This window comes from Arachis duranensis, chromosome 10 (assembly GCF_000817695.3).
Source record: "Arachis duranensis cultivar V14167 chromosome 10, aradu.V14167.gnm2.J7QH, whole genome shotgun sequence".
NCBI classification, from domain to species: Eukaryota; Viridiplantae; Streptophyta; class Magnoliopsida; order Fabales; family Fabaceae; genus Arachis; species Arachis duranensis.
The window spans coordinates 9,845,577-9,863,988 of NC_029781.3; the positions used below are offsets into that span (position 1 = coordinate 9,845,577).

At 35.2% G+C, this 18,412-nt stretch overlaps 3 protein-coding genes across 3 annotated transcripts; 1 reads left to right on the plus strand and 2 right to left on the minus strand.

Annotated features, from left to right (window-relative positions):
* Positions 1-220: 220 nt before the first annotated feature.
* On the plus strand, positions 221-6,598 carry LOC107468985 (uncharacterized). The gene is made up of 8 exons (XM_052255459.1): positions 221-509; positions 1,307-1,358; positions 1,520-1,640; positions 1,722-1,788; positions 3,160-3,484; positions 4,085-5,125; positions 5,686-5,835; positions 5,947-6,598. Exons 2-8 carry the CDS (start codon positions 1,332-1,334, stop codon positions 6,376-6,378), a joined length of 2,163 nt encoding a protein of 720 aa, XP_052111419.1. The 5' UTR covers positions 221-509; positions 1,307-1,331; the 3' UTR covers positions 6,379-6,598.
* Positions 6,599-10,010: 3,412 nt separating this feature from the next.
* LOC107468986 (uncharacterized) lies at positions 10,011-10,624 on the minus strand. The gene has a single exon (XM_016088361.3). It carries the CDS (start codon positions 10,496-10,498, stop codon positions 10,166-10,168), a length of 333 nt encoding a protein of 110 aa, XP_015943847.1. The 5' UTR covers positions 10,499-10,624; the 3' UTR covers positions 10,011-10,165.
* A 2,494-nt stretch (positions 10,625-13,118) lies between these two features.
* On the minus strand, positions 13,119-17,925 carry LOC107468984 (uncharacterized). Its single transcript, XM_016088358.3, has 15 exons — positions 17,409-17,925; positions 17,040-17,216; positions 16,795-16,919; positions 16,571-16,706; positions 16,292-16,441; positions 16,136-16,189; positions 15,911-16,006; positions 15,775-15,834; positions 15,529-15,603; positions 15,374-15,427; positions 14,955-15,056; positions 14,282-14,866; positions 14,075-14,191; positions 13,792-13,899; positions 13,119-13,453 (listed from the first exon to the last, which is right to left on the minus strand). The coding sequence occupies exons 1-15, from the start codon at positions 17,829-17,831 to the stop codon at positions 13,304-13,306; spliced, it is 2,412 nt and encodes an 803-aa protein (XP_015943844.1). The 5' UTR covers positions 17,832-17,925; the 3' UTR covers positions 13,119-13,303.
* Between the last annotated feature and the right edge of the window lie 487 nt (positions 17,926-18,412).

Genomic DNA, 18,412 nt, shown 5'->3' on the forward strand with positions numbered 1-18,412 from the left:
AAGATTAATCTATAATAGATTTGAGTTCTATTTAAAAATTTGCCATTAGTTAATTATATATAAGATAAAATTCGAATTTTCATATTTATTTAATTTAACTAGGCAGCTAACGATAAAACTAAAACAAATTGAACAAATTAGTTCATTAGAGATGTATATGTTTCTCTGTGTCTCTCAAATCTTCGTCATCTCTCTCAGCGGAAGGTAGCAGAATAGAAGAGGCTTACAGGACAAACAGTAGCAAGGGTGGTCCACAATGAATGGGCCATTCGTTTGGTATGTGGGCCTCTAAGCCCAAATTAAAAGGCCCATTAAGTTAGGAATGAAGAGAGTAGAGCCTGCTCGTGCTCGTGTTGTGGGTATGGCGGTGGTAGTGGCGTCTTCCGTCGCCGTCCTCTTCCCTTAGCCTATGAGCCGTTACTCGCTTCTCCAAACACCCACCACCTCCATCATCACCATCATCAACGATAACAACTATATAACACACAATCGTCTTTCTCTCACACAAAGGTTTTTCCTTCTCTCTATTTAACCTTCCAATTCCTGTTTTATTTAACGCTAATTGATTATAGTCGTAGACTCTATGCTTCAATATTCGTTATGCTGTTGAAATGTTGGTGATTTGGATTTGGGTTTCCGTGAGTCTATTCATGCAGTGACGTTTTCGTCATATCAAATTATTCAGTTATTTATGAACTGAGTATCCAACTCTTTAAGCCTGCCCTTTGTTTTGGATTTCTGAGCTCTCAAGTTTCAAAATTGCTTCAGCTTCTTTTGGATACTTGCTCTTGTTGTTTAGCTTTCTCTTACAAGTTACAACGAATAAGAATAGTTGCTTCCCTTACATTCTTCTATTCACATCACATTGCTTTAGCCATTGAAATTTGGAAAAGGATGCTATAGTATAGACTTACTTGTAATTGAAAGTGTTTGTTTTAGCTTTTATTTATCAAATTTGAGATTAACATTCCAAAAAATTATGGTATTGATTTTCATTCTACAAATTCTAATGATCTTTATCCGTAGCACCCTCCTCAAGTTATTGACTTTTCAATTTAAGCACAGGAACTGAAAATTTCAGCTACATGCAAATCAAAAAATGTTTGTTGAACTGTGGTTTTTGACCCGCATGTGTATGTATGTTTATATTGGATCTTTTCTGGCATCTTTGTGACTCTTATGTGAGATGAGAGCCTGCAACTCAGGATGGTTGGAGATGTCACTATATGGAATGTGTGAATTTTTTTGTGGTCGTTCTTGATGTATGAATAAATCCACCATAAGTGAGCTGCTGTGCTTCCATCGTGATCTATTATATTATATGCTCAAGAATGGCATGGAGGGAGCTTGGAAGAAAGGTAAGTTGTCTTTTCTTTTTATAGCATATTCTTTTCACTAAAACTAGTAGAGGTTGCACAGCTTGCAAGTGATTGGGTTTGTCCTGTAAATAATAGTATGCCTTATAATCCACAAAATTCATTTATATACTGACACTGGACTGTTTAATACCTGAATGCAGAGAATTTATATGAATACTTTTAGAACTTTGAATACATCATCATTTAGGCGTGTTGTAGGATCAAGCTATGGATCTACATATACTACACAGTTTGTTTATGCATCAGCAAGATGCATGCCAGGTAATTTACATGCTTATGCTTTTAATGTTATATCTCCTGCAGTTATAATCTTATAAAAATTCTGTGAACTACTTGATGCAGACCTCATCAGCCACTCATCTATAGGAGTGGATGGTTTGTTCAGTGGGACAAAAGAAGGTGGTATACGGTAAGATAGTATTCAAATTTCTTGTTTCAAAGAAATCATTTGTAACATTATAGATTCATAGTTTAGCTAGTAGAATGATGATTGTATTCATATCGAAAATTGTTGAGAGAATCATGATCTTACATCAGGCAAAGTTGTGCGTTTGCATGGCCTATGGTCTCCAATTGTCTGATGTGGATGCTGATTTGAAGAGTTCTTTTTGGAAAACTTTGGTAACAATTTGACACTCACTTGGAGTTGTCTTCAGCTCTGCACTCTTCTGATATGTTATATATGGTCTAGTTGTTAGCCTTGTTCTAGTTGTCTAGGTGATTTGCTTAGGTGATGAGGTAACAGCTGCTTTAATACACTAATACAACAACAACAACAAAGCCTTGTTCCACTAGGTGGGGTCGGCTACATGAATCAAACAACACCATTGTGCTCTGTCATGTATCATGTCTACAGAAAGACCGTTTACATGTAGATTCCGTTTGACCACCTCATGGATGGTCTTCTTAGGTCTTCCTCTGCCTTTCGTCCCTTGTCCATCTTCCATCTCATCCACCCTCCTGACTGGGTGTTCTATCGGTCTTTTTCTCACATGTTCAAACCACCTGAGACGCGATTCAATCATCTTTTCCATAATGGGTGCTACCCCAACTCTCTCCCTTATATCTTTGTTCCTTATTTTATCCAATCGCGTATGACCACTCATCCATATCAACATCTTCATCTCTGCCACACTCAGCTTATGTTCGTGCTCCCCTTTGGCCGCCCAACACTCCGTACCATAAAGCATAGCCGGTCTTATAGTGGTGCGATAGAATTTACCTTTAAATTTTAAAGGCACTTTTTTGTCGCATATAAAACCAGATGCACTCTGTCATTTTGACCAACCTGCTTGGATCCTATGATTTACATCCTGTTCAATCTCTCCATTATCTTGTATGATGCACCCAAGATACTTAAAACTTAAAACTAATATTTTGTGTTTTAGTTTCAGTCTTTTAAAACTATTAATTTTTTTTCCAAAAAAAAGAAACTATTTCCTACATTATAAATAGTCACATGATTAGCATGCAGCTTTTTAATGGAGCTTTTAGTCTAGAGTCTAGATCATGTGAGTATTTTGGGCTTTGAATGACTAGGCTTAGGTCGGCTTTAGTAATATGCAAATAATCCTAATATAAATTGTCCTGGATATTCGTGTTCAGCATCTTTTAGTTGTAGTTGGAAATTTCAAAGGATGTATATTTTGATTGTACTTGAAAGAAAGAAACCGGCATTATTTGATAACTTGAACTGTGTAAATTTTTTGTGATTGACCTATATGTAAAAATGCTTAAATTACAAAATGGTGGTGGTGACAAGTTTGGTTTATGATGCTAGGTGCTTCCATGCTAGTCCTGCAGTCTGGGCAAGAAGAGGTGATGAGCCATTTGGGTTAAAGACCCCAAAGAAGGAGAAGTACATAAGAAGGGAAGGTAGAAACCAGCCACCTGTTGAAGCTCGATATGTCCCTCGTAATGTCAAAGCACCAAAATCTAATTCTGATAAAACAGTAGAAATCTTTGAAGGCATGACCCTTGATGAACTGGCAAAGCGCACTGGAAAATCAGTATCTTCTTTGCAGGATATACTCACAAATGTTGGTGAAAAGTTAGAATCAGAGTTTGAGCCTCTCAGCATGGATATTGTAGAGCTTGCTGCAATGGTATGTCCCCTTCTTAGATAATGTTAAACTAGTGAATATCGAAACTGGTGGCCCAAATTGATCCCAAAATTGCGTTTTTCTGTCCTTGCTATTTCTAAAAAGAAAGAAAAGGAATGAATTAGACTCGGCCAATAGTATAAATAAGGTTGGATTTTGATGGTGGTCCCTCCATTCTCGAATAACTGTCCATCTTCAAGGCTAAAGTTTTTCACGATTCCCTGTCCTTTTAGAAAATCTAAAAAGTATCAATTATTCACTTAATATTAATAATTCATTAGAGTTATTAAATGAGAGGGGATAGTTGGAATGAAAAGATCATGATAATGTTGTGAAATAATTTACTCTTTAACAATGAAATGTATTGTATATTTTTCTTAAGTTGTGTATGCATGTAAAAATGGACGCTTATTTGAGAATTGAATGTGTCATTCACTTTATTTTGAATTGTCAATGTAGCCTTACACATATGTATAGTTACTGGTTTTAAGCAGTTTGCCTTCGTTCTTGGTCGATATTATTGTCCTATTTTGCCATATGATCACTGCCTTTTATGTTTCTATTTCTTGATCTTTTTCTCATTATTTGTTATTGCTACTGTAGGAGGTTGGGGTCAATGTGAAGAGGTTACATTCGGCCGAGGGTACTGAAATCGTACCTCGTCCTCCGGTTGTAACTGTGATGGGCCATGTTGATCATGGTAAAACTTCTCTTCTTGATGCCTTGCGTCAAACATCAGTGGCAGCCAGAGAGGCTGGTGGCATAACTCAGCATCTAGGTGCCTTTGTGGTGGTCATGCCATCTGGAGCATCAATCACGTTTCTTGACACCCCTGGTCATGCTGCATTTAGTGCAATGCGGGCAAGAGGCGCAGCAGTCACGGATATAGTAGTGCTAGTTGTTGCCGCAGATGACGGAGTGATGCCTCAAACACTTGAAGCCATGTCCCATGCAAAAGCAGCTAAAGTACCAATTATAGTTGCAATTAATAAATGTGATAAACCAGGTGCAAATCCTGAGAAAGTGAAACTGCAGCTTGCTTCGGAGGGCTTACTGCTGGAGGAGATGGGTGGTGATGTTCAGGTCATTGAAGTTTCAGCACTTCAAAAATCTGGATTGGATAACCTAGAGGAAGCTTTACTTCTTCAGGCTGAAATGATGGATCTGAAGGCACGAATTGATGGGCCTGCTCAAGCTTATGTGGTAGAAGCAAGGCTTGACAAAGGACGCGGTCCATTGATAACTACCATAGTAAAGGCAGGAACCTTAACTTGTGGTCAGCATGTGGTTGTAGGCTCAGAGTGGGGAAGAATAAGAGCTATTAAAGACATGGCAGGAAGGTTAACTGAACGAGCAACTCCTGCAATGCCTGTTGAGATTGAAGGGCTTCGAGGCTTGCCAATGTCTGGTGATGATGTTATTGTTGTTCATTCTGAGGAGCGAGCCAGAATGCTGAGTTCTGGTAGGACAAGGAAGTCCGAGGAGAATAGACTTAGGAGGAAATTGAATGAGGACATCCCATCTACTTTGGAATCATCTGAGGAGGTTCCACAGAGGGTTGAGATGCCAGTAATAGTAAAAGCAGATGTTCAGGGAACTGTTCAAGCTGTTACTGATGCATTAAGAACTTTAAATAGTTCCCAGGTATGTAAACAATCTTATCACCTCATCTTTGTGCAAACACATGCTGCTCACCCTCACACATAATTAGCACAAAATATTTTGCATCATCTACAATCCTCATGAAACTTGAGCCGGTGTTGTGACATTATCACTAAATATCAATTGAAATGAAACATAAAAGTCAAAATAACACAGTTCAAGTATTGTAGTGGTGTTAGAGATGTGTAAACAAAAGCCATTATAATCTAAGAGCTTGACCTTTTAGTATCTCATTATCGATTATGTCAAGGGATCGGGTGTTCAATTCTTGTTTTAACTGTTATAATTTTGCCCAGTTGTCAATATTGATGGGCTTTCATGTAAATAGTATCTTTTGTGATATGAATGAAAGCCATTCATGGGCATGCAAGTAGGAGTAGGAAATATGGTTATAACTTATAAGGAGTTCTTATTAGAGCTCAACCCGGCAACCCACAACCTCATGGCACAAGGCCTTGGAGAGATGTCACTTGACTTACAAGTCACTGGCGTCTTTACAGATATTCATATTTGCTGGTAAACAATTTCTATTTTATTGCCAGGTTCTTGTGAATGTTGTTCATGTTGGTGTTGGCCCTATTTCTCAATCTGATGTGGACTTGGCACAAGCTTGTGATGCGTGCATAGTTGGATTCAATATCAAGAGTCCACCAATTGCTCTTAGTCAGGCAGCAACTCGTGCCAGTATCAAGGTACTCTAACTTTATTCCTTTCTTACAAGGGTACTGCAATTGAGATTAAGATTCTGTAACTTGTAACTTCGAATATGTTCTGACATCATTGACGGTATGGTTTAATTGCAGGTGATTCTGCACCGTGTTATTTACCACCTTCTGGAGGACATAGGAAATTTGATAATAGAGAAGGCGCCGGGTACTTTTGAGACCCAGGTAGCTGGTCAGGCAGAGGTGCTGAACATCTTTGAGGTGAAGGGCAGCAAAACAAAGGGACCTGATGTTAAGATTGCCGGGTGTCGGGTCGTAGAAGGTTTTGTGGCAAGGACGGGAACCATGAGGCTTCTGAGGAGTGGGGAAGTTGTGTTTGAAGGACTTTGTGCATCTCTTAAGCGGGAGAAGCAGGATGTGGACAGTGTGAAGAAGGGTAATGAGTGTGGATTAGTGATCAATGATTGGTATGATTTCAAGATTGGAGATGTTATTCAGTGCTTGGAACAGGTTGTGAGGAAGCCCAAGTTCATAAAGTCAGAGAGTGGTGCTGTTCGAATTGAGTGCTGATCCAATTTTGTGGTGAAATTATTACACACCAAGCCAGCAAATAGGAGGGTATGTCAAAGTAATTCATTTTTGTTGTACCTAATGAAGATAAAGGTGGTCATTAATTATTGAGGTATAATTTAAATAGGATAGTATAATAGGTTTTTGACCAAGCAATGTCAGATTTTAGTATATGAGAATCACAGATCTACCATTTTATAGAATGTGTTAAATTCTACCATTTCATAAACCCTCAAAAAAACTCAATGATACCACTACTATCATCATCTGCCATCACCGATCCATCCACAAAAATATGAAGGAACCTGAAAAAAACTTGCATGTCAAAAATTTTACAGCAATCACCATTTATTTTTCAATATATTCCTGTATGGGGGTGGAGATAGGACGATGAAGCAAATCTCGAATGGTGGACAACGCTGCACACGTAAATATGCGAACGGTGAAGAGGAAGGTGGTGGTGACAAAGACAGGCAAAGGCAAAGAAAGGAGTGACGTGTAGCATATCTATTTGCAAGCAATGGAGAAGCCAGAGAGCCAAGGCGATGTGACACTCCAGCAACGACAATGTGGTGAGAAAGGTAGTGATGAGGATAGAGGCGGAGGCGATGAAGAGGAAGACATGATCCATGAAGAAGAGACAAATGAAGTGGTGGCAAAGGGTGTAGGCAAAGGCTGTGAAAGTAACGGCGGTAGGGGATGAGGAATTGGGAGAGAGGAGAGACTAAATCCCCATTGGTCTCTGAAATTCACGTTATTATTTTATTTTGGTTTCTTAAATTCAAAATTACCTATACTAGTCTTTTAAATTCAAGTTCGAGCATCAATGTAGTCTTTCAACTTTTTTCGACAATGACTAGACAAATGGAATGCTAAGATGGCACCCTCTCTACCACGTTAGATGATGAGTAAACGATATTGTTTACCCTTAGCATCTAAACAAGTAAAAAATATCGTCGCTTTGTATATGAAGGGAAAAGAAACGATGAAGACCTAAAATAAAGAGATTTGGATAATCTAAAGTTTGAATTTCACTTTAGAGAGTAAAGTGTGATCCCTCACAATTGATTTCATAGGTGAGATCAAGAATAAATATGAAAGAGAAACTATTTAAGAGTAGAAGATTATACTTTACTCTCTAAAGTGAAATTTAAACTTTAGAGGATCCAAATCCAAAATAAAGTATTCCTCTTCTTCTTTACTTCCACTATTCTTCATTGAGTAAAGTATCATTTTTGTCCTCAACGTTTGGGATAAGTCCTATTTGTGTGCATATCGTTTAAATCATCATATTTGTATCTCTAACGTTTATAAAAGTGATTCAATGTTATCCTACTATCAATTATACTAACAAATCAGATTATATTTTTCAATTATTCTCACTTGGATGTATTCATTCTCAATTAGATATCAATTGGATGTGTTCGATTTTAATATTATACCCACTGTTTGTGTTTAGATTCAACTATGTTCTTAGAAAAGTGAATTATGTAAATGTTGTAGTAATTAGTTTCAACTTTTGATGAGCTATTTTTCGGAGTGGATTATCAATTCTATCCCGAACATTTGTATTCTATCTTCAAGAAGAGATTTTTAAAACTCAAACTAAAGCGTTCATGATGTGTAATTGACGGCAGGATAACATTAAATCACTTTTACAAACGTTAGGGATAAAAATAGGACGATTAAAACGTTAGAGACACAAATAGGATTTACCCCAAACATTGAGGACAAAAACGATACTTTACTCATTCTTTATTTTTAATTTGTTTGGGCGTCAAGGGTAAACGACGTCGTTTACTTATCATTCAGTGTGGAAGGAAGGGTGCATTTCAGTATTCTGTTTGTCTAATCATTTTCAGAAAGAGTCGATGAACCATATTAGTGTTCGAACTTGAATCTGAAAGACTAATATAGATAATTTTAAATTTCGAAGACCAAATTAAATAATTGCGTGAATTTCATAGACCAAAATAGGAATTTAGTCTATCGGGAAAAAGAGAAGCTAATCACAGTTGAAAAAATTAAAGGACGAAACTGGAAATAGAAAAAAAGAATTGGAGGAAATTGTATCAGGATTGTGTTTAATGACATGCTAATAAGTTCTCGAAAAAATAAAAGGGGCAGTGCTTTTTGAGGTAAAGGTATTCCAAAGTTCATAGAACATTTTTTAGGGTTGGTTTGGTAAAATTCTTTAAAAAAATAGATTTGGTTTGGTATATTTTTTTGAAAAGATACTTATAATTTTTAGTAAAGTATTAAATTGATTTTTTACGTTTACGTTTGGACGTAATTTTATTTTACTTCTTAAAATTTAAAGTGTCTTATTTAAATCTAAAAAAGTTTCATTTGACTTTAATGTAGTTTTATCGTGAGGTTAAAGTTAAATAATTAATACATGACAGCAGTAGAAGAATAAGGTCGATAATCTGAAAAACAAATACAAGTTCTAAAGACACAAAACTAACCGTGGATGTATCAATATATTTATTTATCATTTTTCTTAACTAGTTCTATAGAAAATATTTTATTTAAATTGTAATAAAAATTATAAATAAATATATTGATGTATCCGGAGTTGATTTTGTGTCTCTGGAGCTTGTATTTGTTCTCCACATTATCAATCTTGTTCTTATACTGCTGTTATGTAGGACATTCTGTTAATTATTTAATTTTGACCTTACGGTGGGACTACATTGAAATTAAATAAATTTTTTTTATTCAAATAAGACATTTTAAATCTTAAGGATCAAAATAGAATTACATCCAAATTTAAGGGACTAATTTAGCACTTTGCCCTATATTTTTTAATAGCACAAGTTCTTCGTTCTAAGTTTTGTAAATAAAAAAAATCATGTATTTGTATTTATAACTTTTTAGATTTAGTTTTTAAAAGTAACTTATAAAAAACTTAACTTTTAAAATATAACTTTTAAAAGTTATATTTATGTTTAGTAAATCAAAATAAAAATAATTTTGAATAAGTACAAACAACAATAATTATATTTGATAAAATAATTTTTAAAATTTAAAAATAAGATAATAGATATAAGTATAATAGTTAAATTTGAACTGGTAATGGGTCATGCCAAATAATAAACTCATTTGAACTAATAAACTTTTATTTTACAATAACATGTGATTCAATTACATTAATTTTAATATGATATTATTCAAACCAGAATAAATGTAATTTTTTTAGTATAATTTTCTTATTTGAATTACTAATTGTGATATATATGTACTCATCATTTTCTTATTTATATTCTCAGTATGATATTTATTTCGGTGAATACCTTTAAAATTCAACGAATTTTTTGGAGACTCAATAAAAAATAATACATTATTTATTATAAATTTTATTCTCATAAAAATATTATCTAATTATTTTTTTATCAATAGTAGATATAAACTTAATATCTATATTTTTTTTAGATTATGCCACATATATACCAAAATCAGCCACCAGTATAAAAGACGTGCTAAAATACAAATACATTATGAAAATAAATTAAACCACACATATATTTATACACAAATATATTGATAATTAATTTTAGTAGTTAATTTTAGTATATAAATAGCATTTTTTTTATAATATTTGGTGTAATAACTCAACTTTTTTTTTACTACAAAATACGGGAGTGGATACTTTTCAGTAAAAAAAAATTAGATGATATCCCGTAAAAGATCTCATCATTTATTGTATTCTCTTTCTCATTTATTTTTAGTCCCACTTATAGAATTAAAAGTAAAAAATTACACTTTATTCTCAACAACTAACATTTCACAGTTCGGATCCACAGAAGGGGCAGAACCTGAAGTGGGCCTCAACCGACCGGTCACAGAATCGGCACCGCAAGGCATCGGAAACAGCCGCCGCCGGAGACAGCGATGCCGACTCCTGCAGCCGTGGTGGGGGGAACATGAACCTGCAATTGTCGCAGTACAAGAGAGGTTCCTTCCCTGGCCACCGCCAGACGGGAACAAAGAAGAGCTTCAGAACCTTCTCGTACTCCACGAGGTCGGCACGTGATCCGCAGTTTATGCACCTTCCCACACCGGATTTTAGCACCTGCCGCACTTGCCGCTCTAACCCACCCGCAAAGAAGAAGAACATTGCTTGGTCGTCTTTGTTTGGTTGTTTTTTCGGGAGATTTGCCTATTGATTTTGGCTACTTCAGTATTACTATTTGTTATTTTTTTAGATCTGGTTATTTTATTTGTGGGTTTGGCGTGATGCTTTTCGAGAAGAACCTTGAACTTTCGCTTTTTTTTTTTTAATTATGCATTTTTTACATATTTTTATTATAAAAAAATTACAACAATTAAACTTATATTTATTATTGATAAAAAAAATCTAAGTAACAAGAGTATTTTAAAAATTTTTTAAAATTTAAACAATTTTACCTATAAAAATTTATTTTTATGGTTATAAATTAATTTTAATTTTTTTGTAGTTAACTTTTTTAGCATTATAATCAAATTTTTGTTTTTTTTTTCAGAAAAAATAACAGAAATACCTAAATTTTAGGAAAATAAACACAATTCTTACAATCAACATAAAATTTTTTTGAAAAAAAAAAACACAAATTTTGTATATATAACAGAACATAAACAAGGGAAGAAGAAAAATGTGTTGAGAGGAAAAAGATTTTTAAAGAAGCCAAGTGTGAATTAGGTAAAAAAATTTAGCAAAAATTGCTTGATTAATTTGATCACATGAAACATTAATTCAATATTTTTTTTGTATTTTGATTGCTTGATTGATGCTTGAAGATGATCTTCTTGTGATGTTGTGGGTTTTGATTTGGTTGATGATTTTGGTGAAGAAAGTGGGACGAAACTATAGGGTAAAATTGGTTTATAATTATAAAGTGTGTTTATGTTTCATATTAATGTCTTTTTATTACAAACCCCTTTCTTTCAAATTTCAATTCAACATCTCCAACAGCAATGCTGGCTTTAATCTTCTTCGGGAGCCTAGTCACCAACTTGATATTTAACTACCTCTTAGATTTGTTTTTTTTCGAGTAAATAGTTAAATTAGTCGCAAAATTATTTATTTTTCAAATTAGTTTTTGAAAAATTGTTTAATCAAATTCATCTTTCAAAAATTTTAAGTTAATTATTTTAGTTCTTTAGTCATTTTCATTACTAACAACGTCAAAATTTGTTGATGTGATATAAGTGACACCACAATACACACTTAGTAATCCTAATTGGTGACTAATATTATAAGTTTATGACATTAGATCAAATTAACCCTAACTTGAGGGATTTTATTGCCTCAAGTAATCTCTTCAATTAGGTTTCTAATTTTATAAATTTATCGTGCTAATAGTCAATTAAGACTCTTATGTGTGTCTTGCAGTATTACTTAATGTGTCACATTAACAAATTTGGCCCTGTCAACAAAAAAATGACAGAAAGACTAATGCAATTAATTTAAAATCTTTAAAAGATAAATTTAATTAAAAAATATTTTAAAAACTATTTTGGTGAATAAGTGATCTTTCAGGATAAATTTGACTATTTATCCTCTCTTTTTCTGGTGCATGTATGACGGAAAGAACTAAGAGACTTGTGCCAGTGAGGAGCTTTGATCAGCCCTGGGATCTTCATTTGTGGACCTTGAGGGCTTGGAATTTGGATTCTGACCCCTTGCTGCAGGGGATCAAAAAATGGTTAGTCCCTCACTCTATATTAACTAACAATATTTAAAACAAATGGAGTATAACTTTTAATAAAGAAATATGTTATTTAAGGCTATCCTTCATCATTATCTAATTGGCGAAAGAACATATATAAAAAGAGCACTAGAGTTATTTCTACCAACAGCAAGTTCCTTTGATAGCACTCTTTAATATGGCTTGGATTAAGTTCTTATTACGTGCTAGTTTTTATCATCGGGATGCAATCATCCATGTCTTCGCTACTTTCATAATGCTTCGTCTAGCTAATCCTTCGGTATTGTTTCAAGAATCATTTGATATCAAAAGCATTATAGCTACTTTTTAAGTTGAAGATGACTAGCGAATCAAATACCGAATAGCAGATGAGCTTTCATTTTTGTTCTCAGATAGTGAAGCCCATTTGGACGATTTCTCTCTCAAGTCATAACTGAACGGTCCAGCTCTCTCATATTCAGAGAATCCAACATCAGCGCAATTAAGTTTGACAAAAAATATCATGTGGAATTCCTCATAGAAAGTGTCATACTTTATTAATTTCTCGCAGAAATGCCTTTTTAGTTTTCATGGTATTGTCAGATGTTTTCCTCGAAAAGAGAATGCATTAAAAAAATTTTCTCCGGTATAAAAGGTAGGAAACATTTCAAGTGCACCGAAAGTACCGATACATCAGTTGAGAGTACCGATGCATCAGATGTTTTAACAGTTAATCTAAATTATAAAAAATATATATAATATATATTAATTAAAATTAACGATTAAAACAATTGGAACACCAATGCTCCGCAAAACACTTGAAATGTTTCGTAAAGGGTATGAAAGGGTTCAGATTTCTTGAGCTTTTACTCTGATAAATTACTAAAATTAGAGAGCAAAAGCCAAAAGGTATACACTTCCTCGTTAAATTTTCCTTTCTTTCTCCGGTGAAGTGATGATACCCTTTAAGCTTGGACGTGCTTTTAATTAGATATTAAGTTGAAATTCATATACCATTATTTCATGGTGAAAAACTTAATCATTTGATTATTTAAGCTCACGAAATTATTATGCAAAGTAACCACTACTATGAATTTAAAAATGCTCTCAAACAAAATCAAAATTGGCTTTAACGAATGGGAAGCTAAGAGAGGGATAGGGGCCATAGGGGTAATGTATGGTGTTATTTAAAAGCTAAGAATGGTTCTTTGGCATAACCAAAAAATCAAATAAAATTAGCAAAAATGTATAACTTATCATTTCCATGCTTTCCTTCCTCGGAACTGTTTCCCTGCTCGCTGATTCATTTTCTTCTTCTCTACGCGAGATTTTGCGATCTTGCTTCTCTTTGCAGCCATTGGCATTTTCTTCTTGTGTTCCTTCTGACGGTTGCTTAGTCCACCCGTCTGTTCGAAATGAACAGTACAAAAAAACTTATTTGCATGCAATCAAAATCATTTAAGATAAAATTTTTCATTTAAACTTTCCAAATTCACCCATAACCCGGATAGTTTATTCTTGCTTTAAAAAAATTGTGGAATAAACAACTCATTCTTGTTTTGGCTAAATGAGTAGTTCTAATGTTGCCTAGTTTATTGATCGAATTATTTGTCCCAAAAAAATGGGCCTAACTAACTAAATTTGGAGAATCAACTACCTAGTTTAAGATCTGTATATTTGGTTAAAATTCATTGCATTTCAAAAATTCAAACAAAAAATTTACAAGAGTGAACTACTAGCATACCTTTTTCTGCTTTACAGCTGTTTTAGAATGGTATGTTCCTCTATCCTCTCTTCCTGCTTTAACCAATGCCAACTTTTCTTCCTTGCTTTGCCTTTTCTTTACATGAACCTACAAGGTGCATCAATAAAATAGGCAAGTTCAATCAAAGGTGTGGAAGTATGAAATAAAATAAAAGCGACCACATAAATGCCATCTCATTTAGTTATACTAGTGTTTTTCTCTTTGCGTAGATTGCAGATAGATATCATCTAGGTACCAATTTAGACGACCTAAAGTTACTTACTTCAAGCGTCGCGCCATCTACTCGCTTCAAACTTAGTCTATCAGAATCTGGAACCTTAATTGTTGCCGAACGTGCTAGCCCATGCTGAGCAAATGTGTTTCTTGCTTCATGTTTTTCCTACAAATCACCATAAAATAATGAAACTGAGTTCTGACTAAAAGCTATTATGGTCAGAAATAGAGATTACTGGATAAGAAATGAGCAAACCTTTAGTTCCTTGATCCTCTTGAAGTCCTCATTGGATAGAATACCATCTGTAGATTCTGGAAGGGGTGCATGCCCCATTGTTGTGCCTGCCAATTTCTTCAAAGCCCGGAGACTTGTATCAGCAGCTAAAAGCTGATCATCAAAATCAGCAATCTTTCTTTTCTTTGCTGAGTCTTTCTTTCTACTATTTGCACCTACACTTTCATCATCACAAGAAGTATGCACATCATCATCTTCCTGTTCGGAAACCTCACCATCCTCTTCGTCATCCTGTTCACTGTCTTCAAGGTCATTCTCCATATCTTCAAGATCATCATCCTCATCACTCTCACCAGTCTTGGTATCAGAACTTATCTCATCATCATCATTGGTAGTCATCAGATCATTTTCCTGGTCATTGTCAAAGCCACTGCCTACAGAATCATCGGAATCACTACCCTCCTGATCATCATCATTGTGTACAATAGACAAGAATTCAGCACCGGGAACATCAGTTGCAGCACTAACTTCTCCATATGATTTTGGTCTTGCCTTGGCGTCCATAGGCCGGCCACGATCCTTCTTAACTAACAATAAAGGGTTAACCTGCCAAACCAACATTATAATTAAATTGTGTAGACATATGGTACTTGCTTTCCAACGTGCACAAAAGAAAGGAGCAAAGGATAATCACCTCCCTGAATAAGCCAATCAGAGATCGAGCTGCTATTGAAACTCCCTTCTCATGTGATTTCTTATGCAGAGCAAGGTCTCGTAATAAGTCTTCATTCATTAACTACATCCCAAGATCAAAACAAAACCAAAAAAAAGGAGGAACTTAACAAATGCACAGAATGTTGGTAGTAAAAGTTCAAGAGCAAGGGAGGCATTTTCCTACTCCAAGGTTGCAGTATGCAACAAGCCAATGAAAGGAGTCATTACTGTGCAACTAAAAATGAAGGAGCACATGTACAAATTGAACCCAAGGCCAATTAGCCAACACAGTATGATCCTACTAGTTAAGCCAACGCTCATTGATAGAAATAATATATTTTCTCAAAACCAAGTTATCAAAATGCATATATACACAAATAAGAGGATTTGAAGTAGTACCAATGGCATCCGCATACATATTTCCCGGACTGCATTTAGTCCAACAGTCATAGCCTAAACATATCAATGAAATTCATATCAAAGTTCAGTGCCCGGACCATGTAAATAAAAATATCTACTAATATTAAACATGAAGCAAACCAGAAAAGGGTCACCTCAGGACGAGAGCGATCATGTATAAACTCATTTACTATTTGATAGAACAAGGGCTCAACTTCATTAGGAGGAACCTGGATTCAAATAAAGCTCGTGTGAGATACATAGGATAAAAAAGAACATAAGGGAACAGCATAGAATAAATTGATAAACCAACAAAATAATCAAATTCTGATGGGAAAAAACAAAAGAGAAGATTACAAATTAAAACAATATGATTAAGAAAAATCACAAGCATACTATACCATGTCATGGCAAGCCTGAACCACTGCAGCAAGCAAATTTGTAATATCTTGTTGACGTGGCTGATCACACAGTGAGAATGGTCACACTTCTGTTATATACAAATACCAAATTTCACCAAAGTTTCAAATACATTACCTGAATATATTTCTGAAGAAATCGATAGAAGTCTAACAAAATTAACCGGTGAAGCCCAACAGTTCGAGCAATCAATTTTATCAACATCAGCTTAACCTTACATAATAATGTCAAAACCAGTAATTATATAATCTTGTATAACCATAACATGAAGAAAAACTATATATAGTCAGTTACAACGTTAAAGAATGCTTTTTTGTTTTTCCTTTTAATTAGAATATGCACCTGAAATGTTTCATTACATTTGTGTAAACGTGACAACAGCTTCTCAGCGAAACCCTGCACAGAAAATGTGCAATTGAGTTGATCAAATAAACCAAAATCCAAATCCCAATCCAGAAGATCTCTTATATCTACAATGATGAAAAAAAATGTACAAACCTGTGCATCTTTCAGATGGTTAAGTGGTGAATAATAACTGTTATTGTTCCTCTCAGTTGACAAACGTTGCTTCCTTTTGATGCTGCGCATGGCACGTTCTAGTTTGGCTTTCTTTTTCTTTTTGCTAGCTGCTGTTCCTTGGTGGTGTGCCTGAAATTTGTAACAATGACCATAAATTATAAATTATAGAAGACATGGTGCTAAGTTCAGCATTACTTTCAGAAACAAGTTTAAAAAAATAACATCAAATAATGCACTGATGCTATCAATCAACCTCACCTTATAAATTGTCTCCTTACTAAGGATGACTTGAGTAGACTCCTTGGTTTCATCTTCACTGTCTGAATTGTCACTGTCTGAATCATTTTCAATCTTCTCATAATCTAGTAGAAACGATAAAGCCGCTTTCATGATCCTGATAACCCCAAAAACTATCTTTAAGCCTAAGATCATAATTTCAAAACAGTCACCCAACCACAAAATATAAAGGGGAAAATAAAAACCTTGGTGCTGGATGGAAACAAGCACTGCAAATTGCATTAGCTGTTCTCTCGTCAAACCAGTCTTTTCTTCTGTGAAGTTCACACAGTGTCACGAGCGCTCTCTTAGCTCGCACTTCATCCTCTTCCTTTTGGGGAAAAAATGACAAAGAACAAACACACACATTCGTTCAAATTGTTCAACAAGCATAACCACACCAGGAAACCACAAAGCCGGCATAACCGGTTCAATTAAAATTAACTGAGACCTGCAGCATTGAAAACAAGACATTTTGCAGAGCCCGGTTTTTCGCTTCGTTCTTATGCTTCTGGTTCATGCGCTTAATACTGTGAATGACGTTATCAAATGCCAGCTTCTTCAACGTCCTGTCACCTAAGGTTTGAAGCTCCATGAACAACGACAGAGTTTCGCCAATATCAACAATCTGCCGAAATTCAAATAAGAAATCACTACAATGTCACATTTTTTACAATTGCAACAGTTCAATTGGCTCCACATTTATGTTTATAAGCTCAAGCGATTGTGAATTTATTTTCTAATTTCTCTGCTTTTCCCTATCTTATAGTAAACTAACTTAACTCGAATCAGAATAGTTGCAAAATTCGAAAATTGAAACCTTCCGATTAATGAGGAGAATTAGAGCTTGGGCGAGGCGGCAGCGGAGCCCCGACGGGAGATTGCGGGAGGCGCAACGGATCAAACTGGCGAGTTTTTGGGGGAAATCTTTGAGGTGTTTGGGGTAGAAAGGGGTGACCTGTGCGAGGAACATTGCCTTATCGCCGAGGTCTTTGGCAACGGTGGGGTCGCCACCGATGCCGGTGATGGAGGCGAAGTTCATGGCGGCTTGTTGCTCGAAGAGCACGAGGGAGGAATTGAACTGGTCGCAGAGTCGAAGGAGCTCCAATACGTAGCCTTCCGGGTCACACTTCATCTTCGATTGGAGTGTTGAAAGGCTCAGCTTCTCGGAGCTCCGACCAGCGGATAGGAATTGCTCCTCCACCTGCACGGCGGAGGAGGCGCCGTGGCCGGGAGAAGACATATGGAAAGGATTGGCGGCTGGGTGAGATGGTACTTGGTTCCTTGCTTGTTTTCTGGAGCCCCAAGCACAAGTGAGGAACAACGACTTTGCAAAAACCTAATAAAACCCTAATATTTTTATGTTTACTTTTTTGGATTTAGCCGAGGGAATAAGTTTATTATTAGTTAAAAAATTTAATTTTATTTACATTTGGACTATACAGCTATGTAATTTTTCATCCAAGTCCATTTAAACTGGTCCAACATAAAAAAAAATTCAATCACATTAAATAAGCGTGTATTACACGTGCCCAAACCCTCCAAAAAGTTAGCATATTTATTAGCGTCTTGAATATGAAATGTTCCTTCTTCAACCTCGAAACAACTATTGGAGTTTAAATCTCTCTCAAAATCTCTCAAAGCTCGTTCGTGTTCTCTGCTTTTACTGAAGAATCGCGAGAAGATTTCAAAACGGAAGAAGAAAAAACAAACAGAAACAAGAACAGAGACTGCTAAAAATATGAGAAAAACTACTATTCATTTAAAATCTCGCATTCTCGCGTTTCTCCTAGTCAGATTTAAGGTTTAGTGGATTGAGTTGCT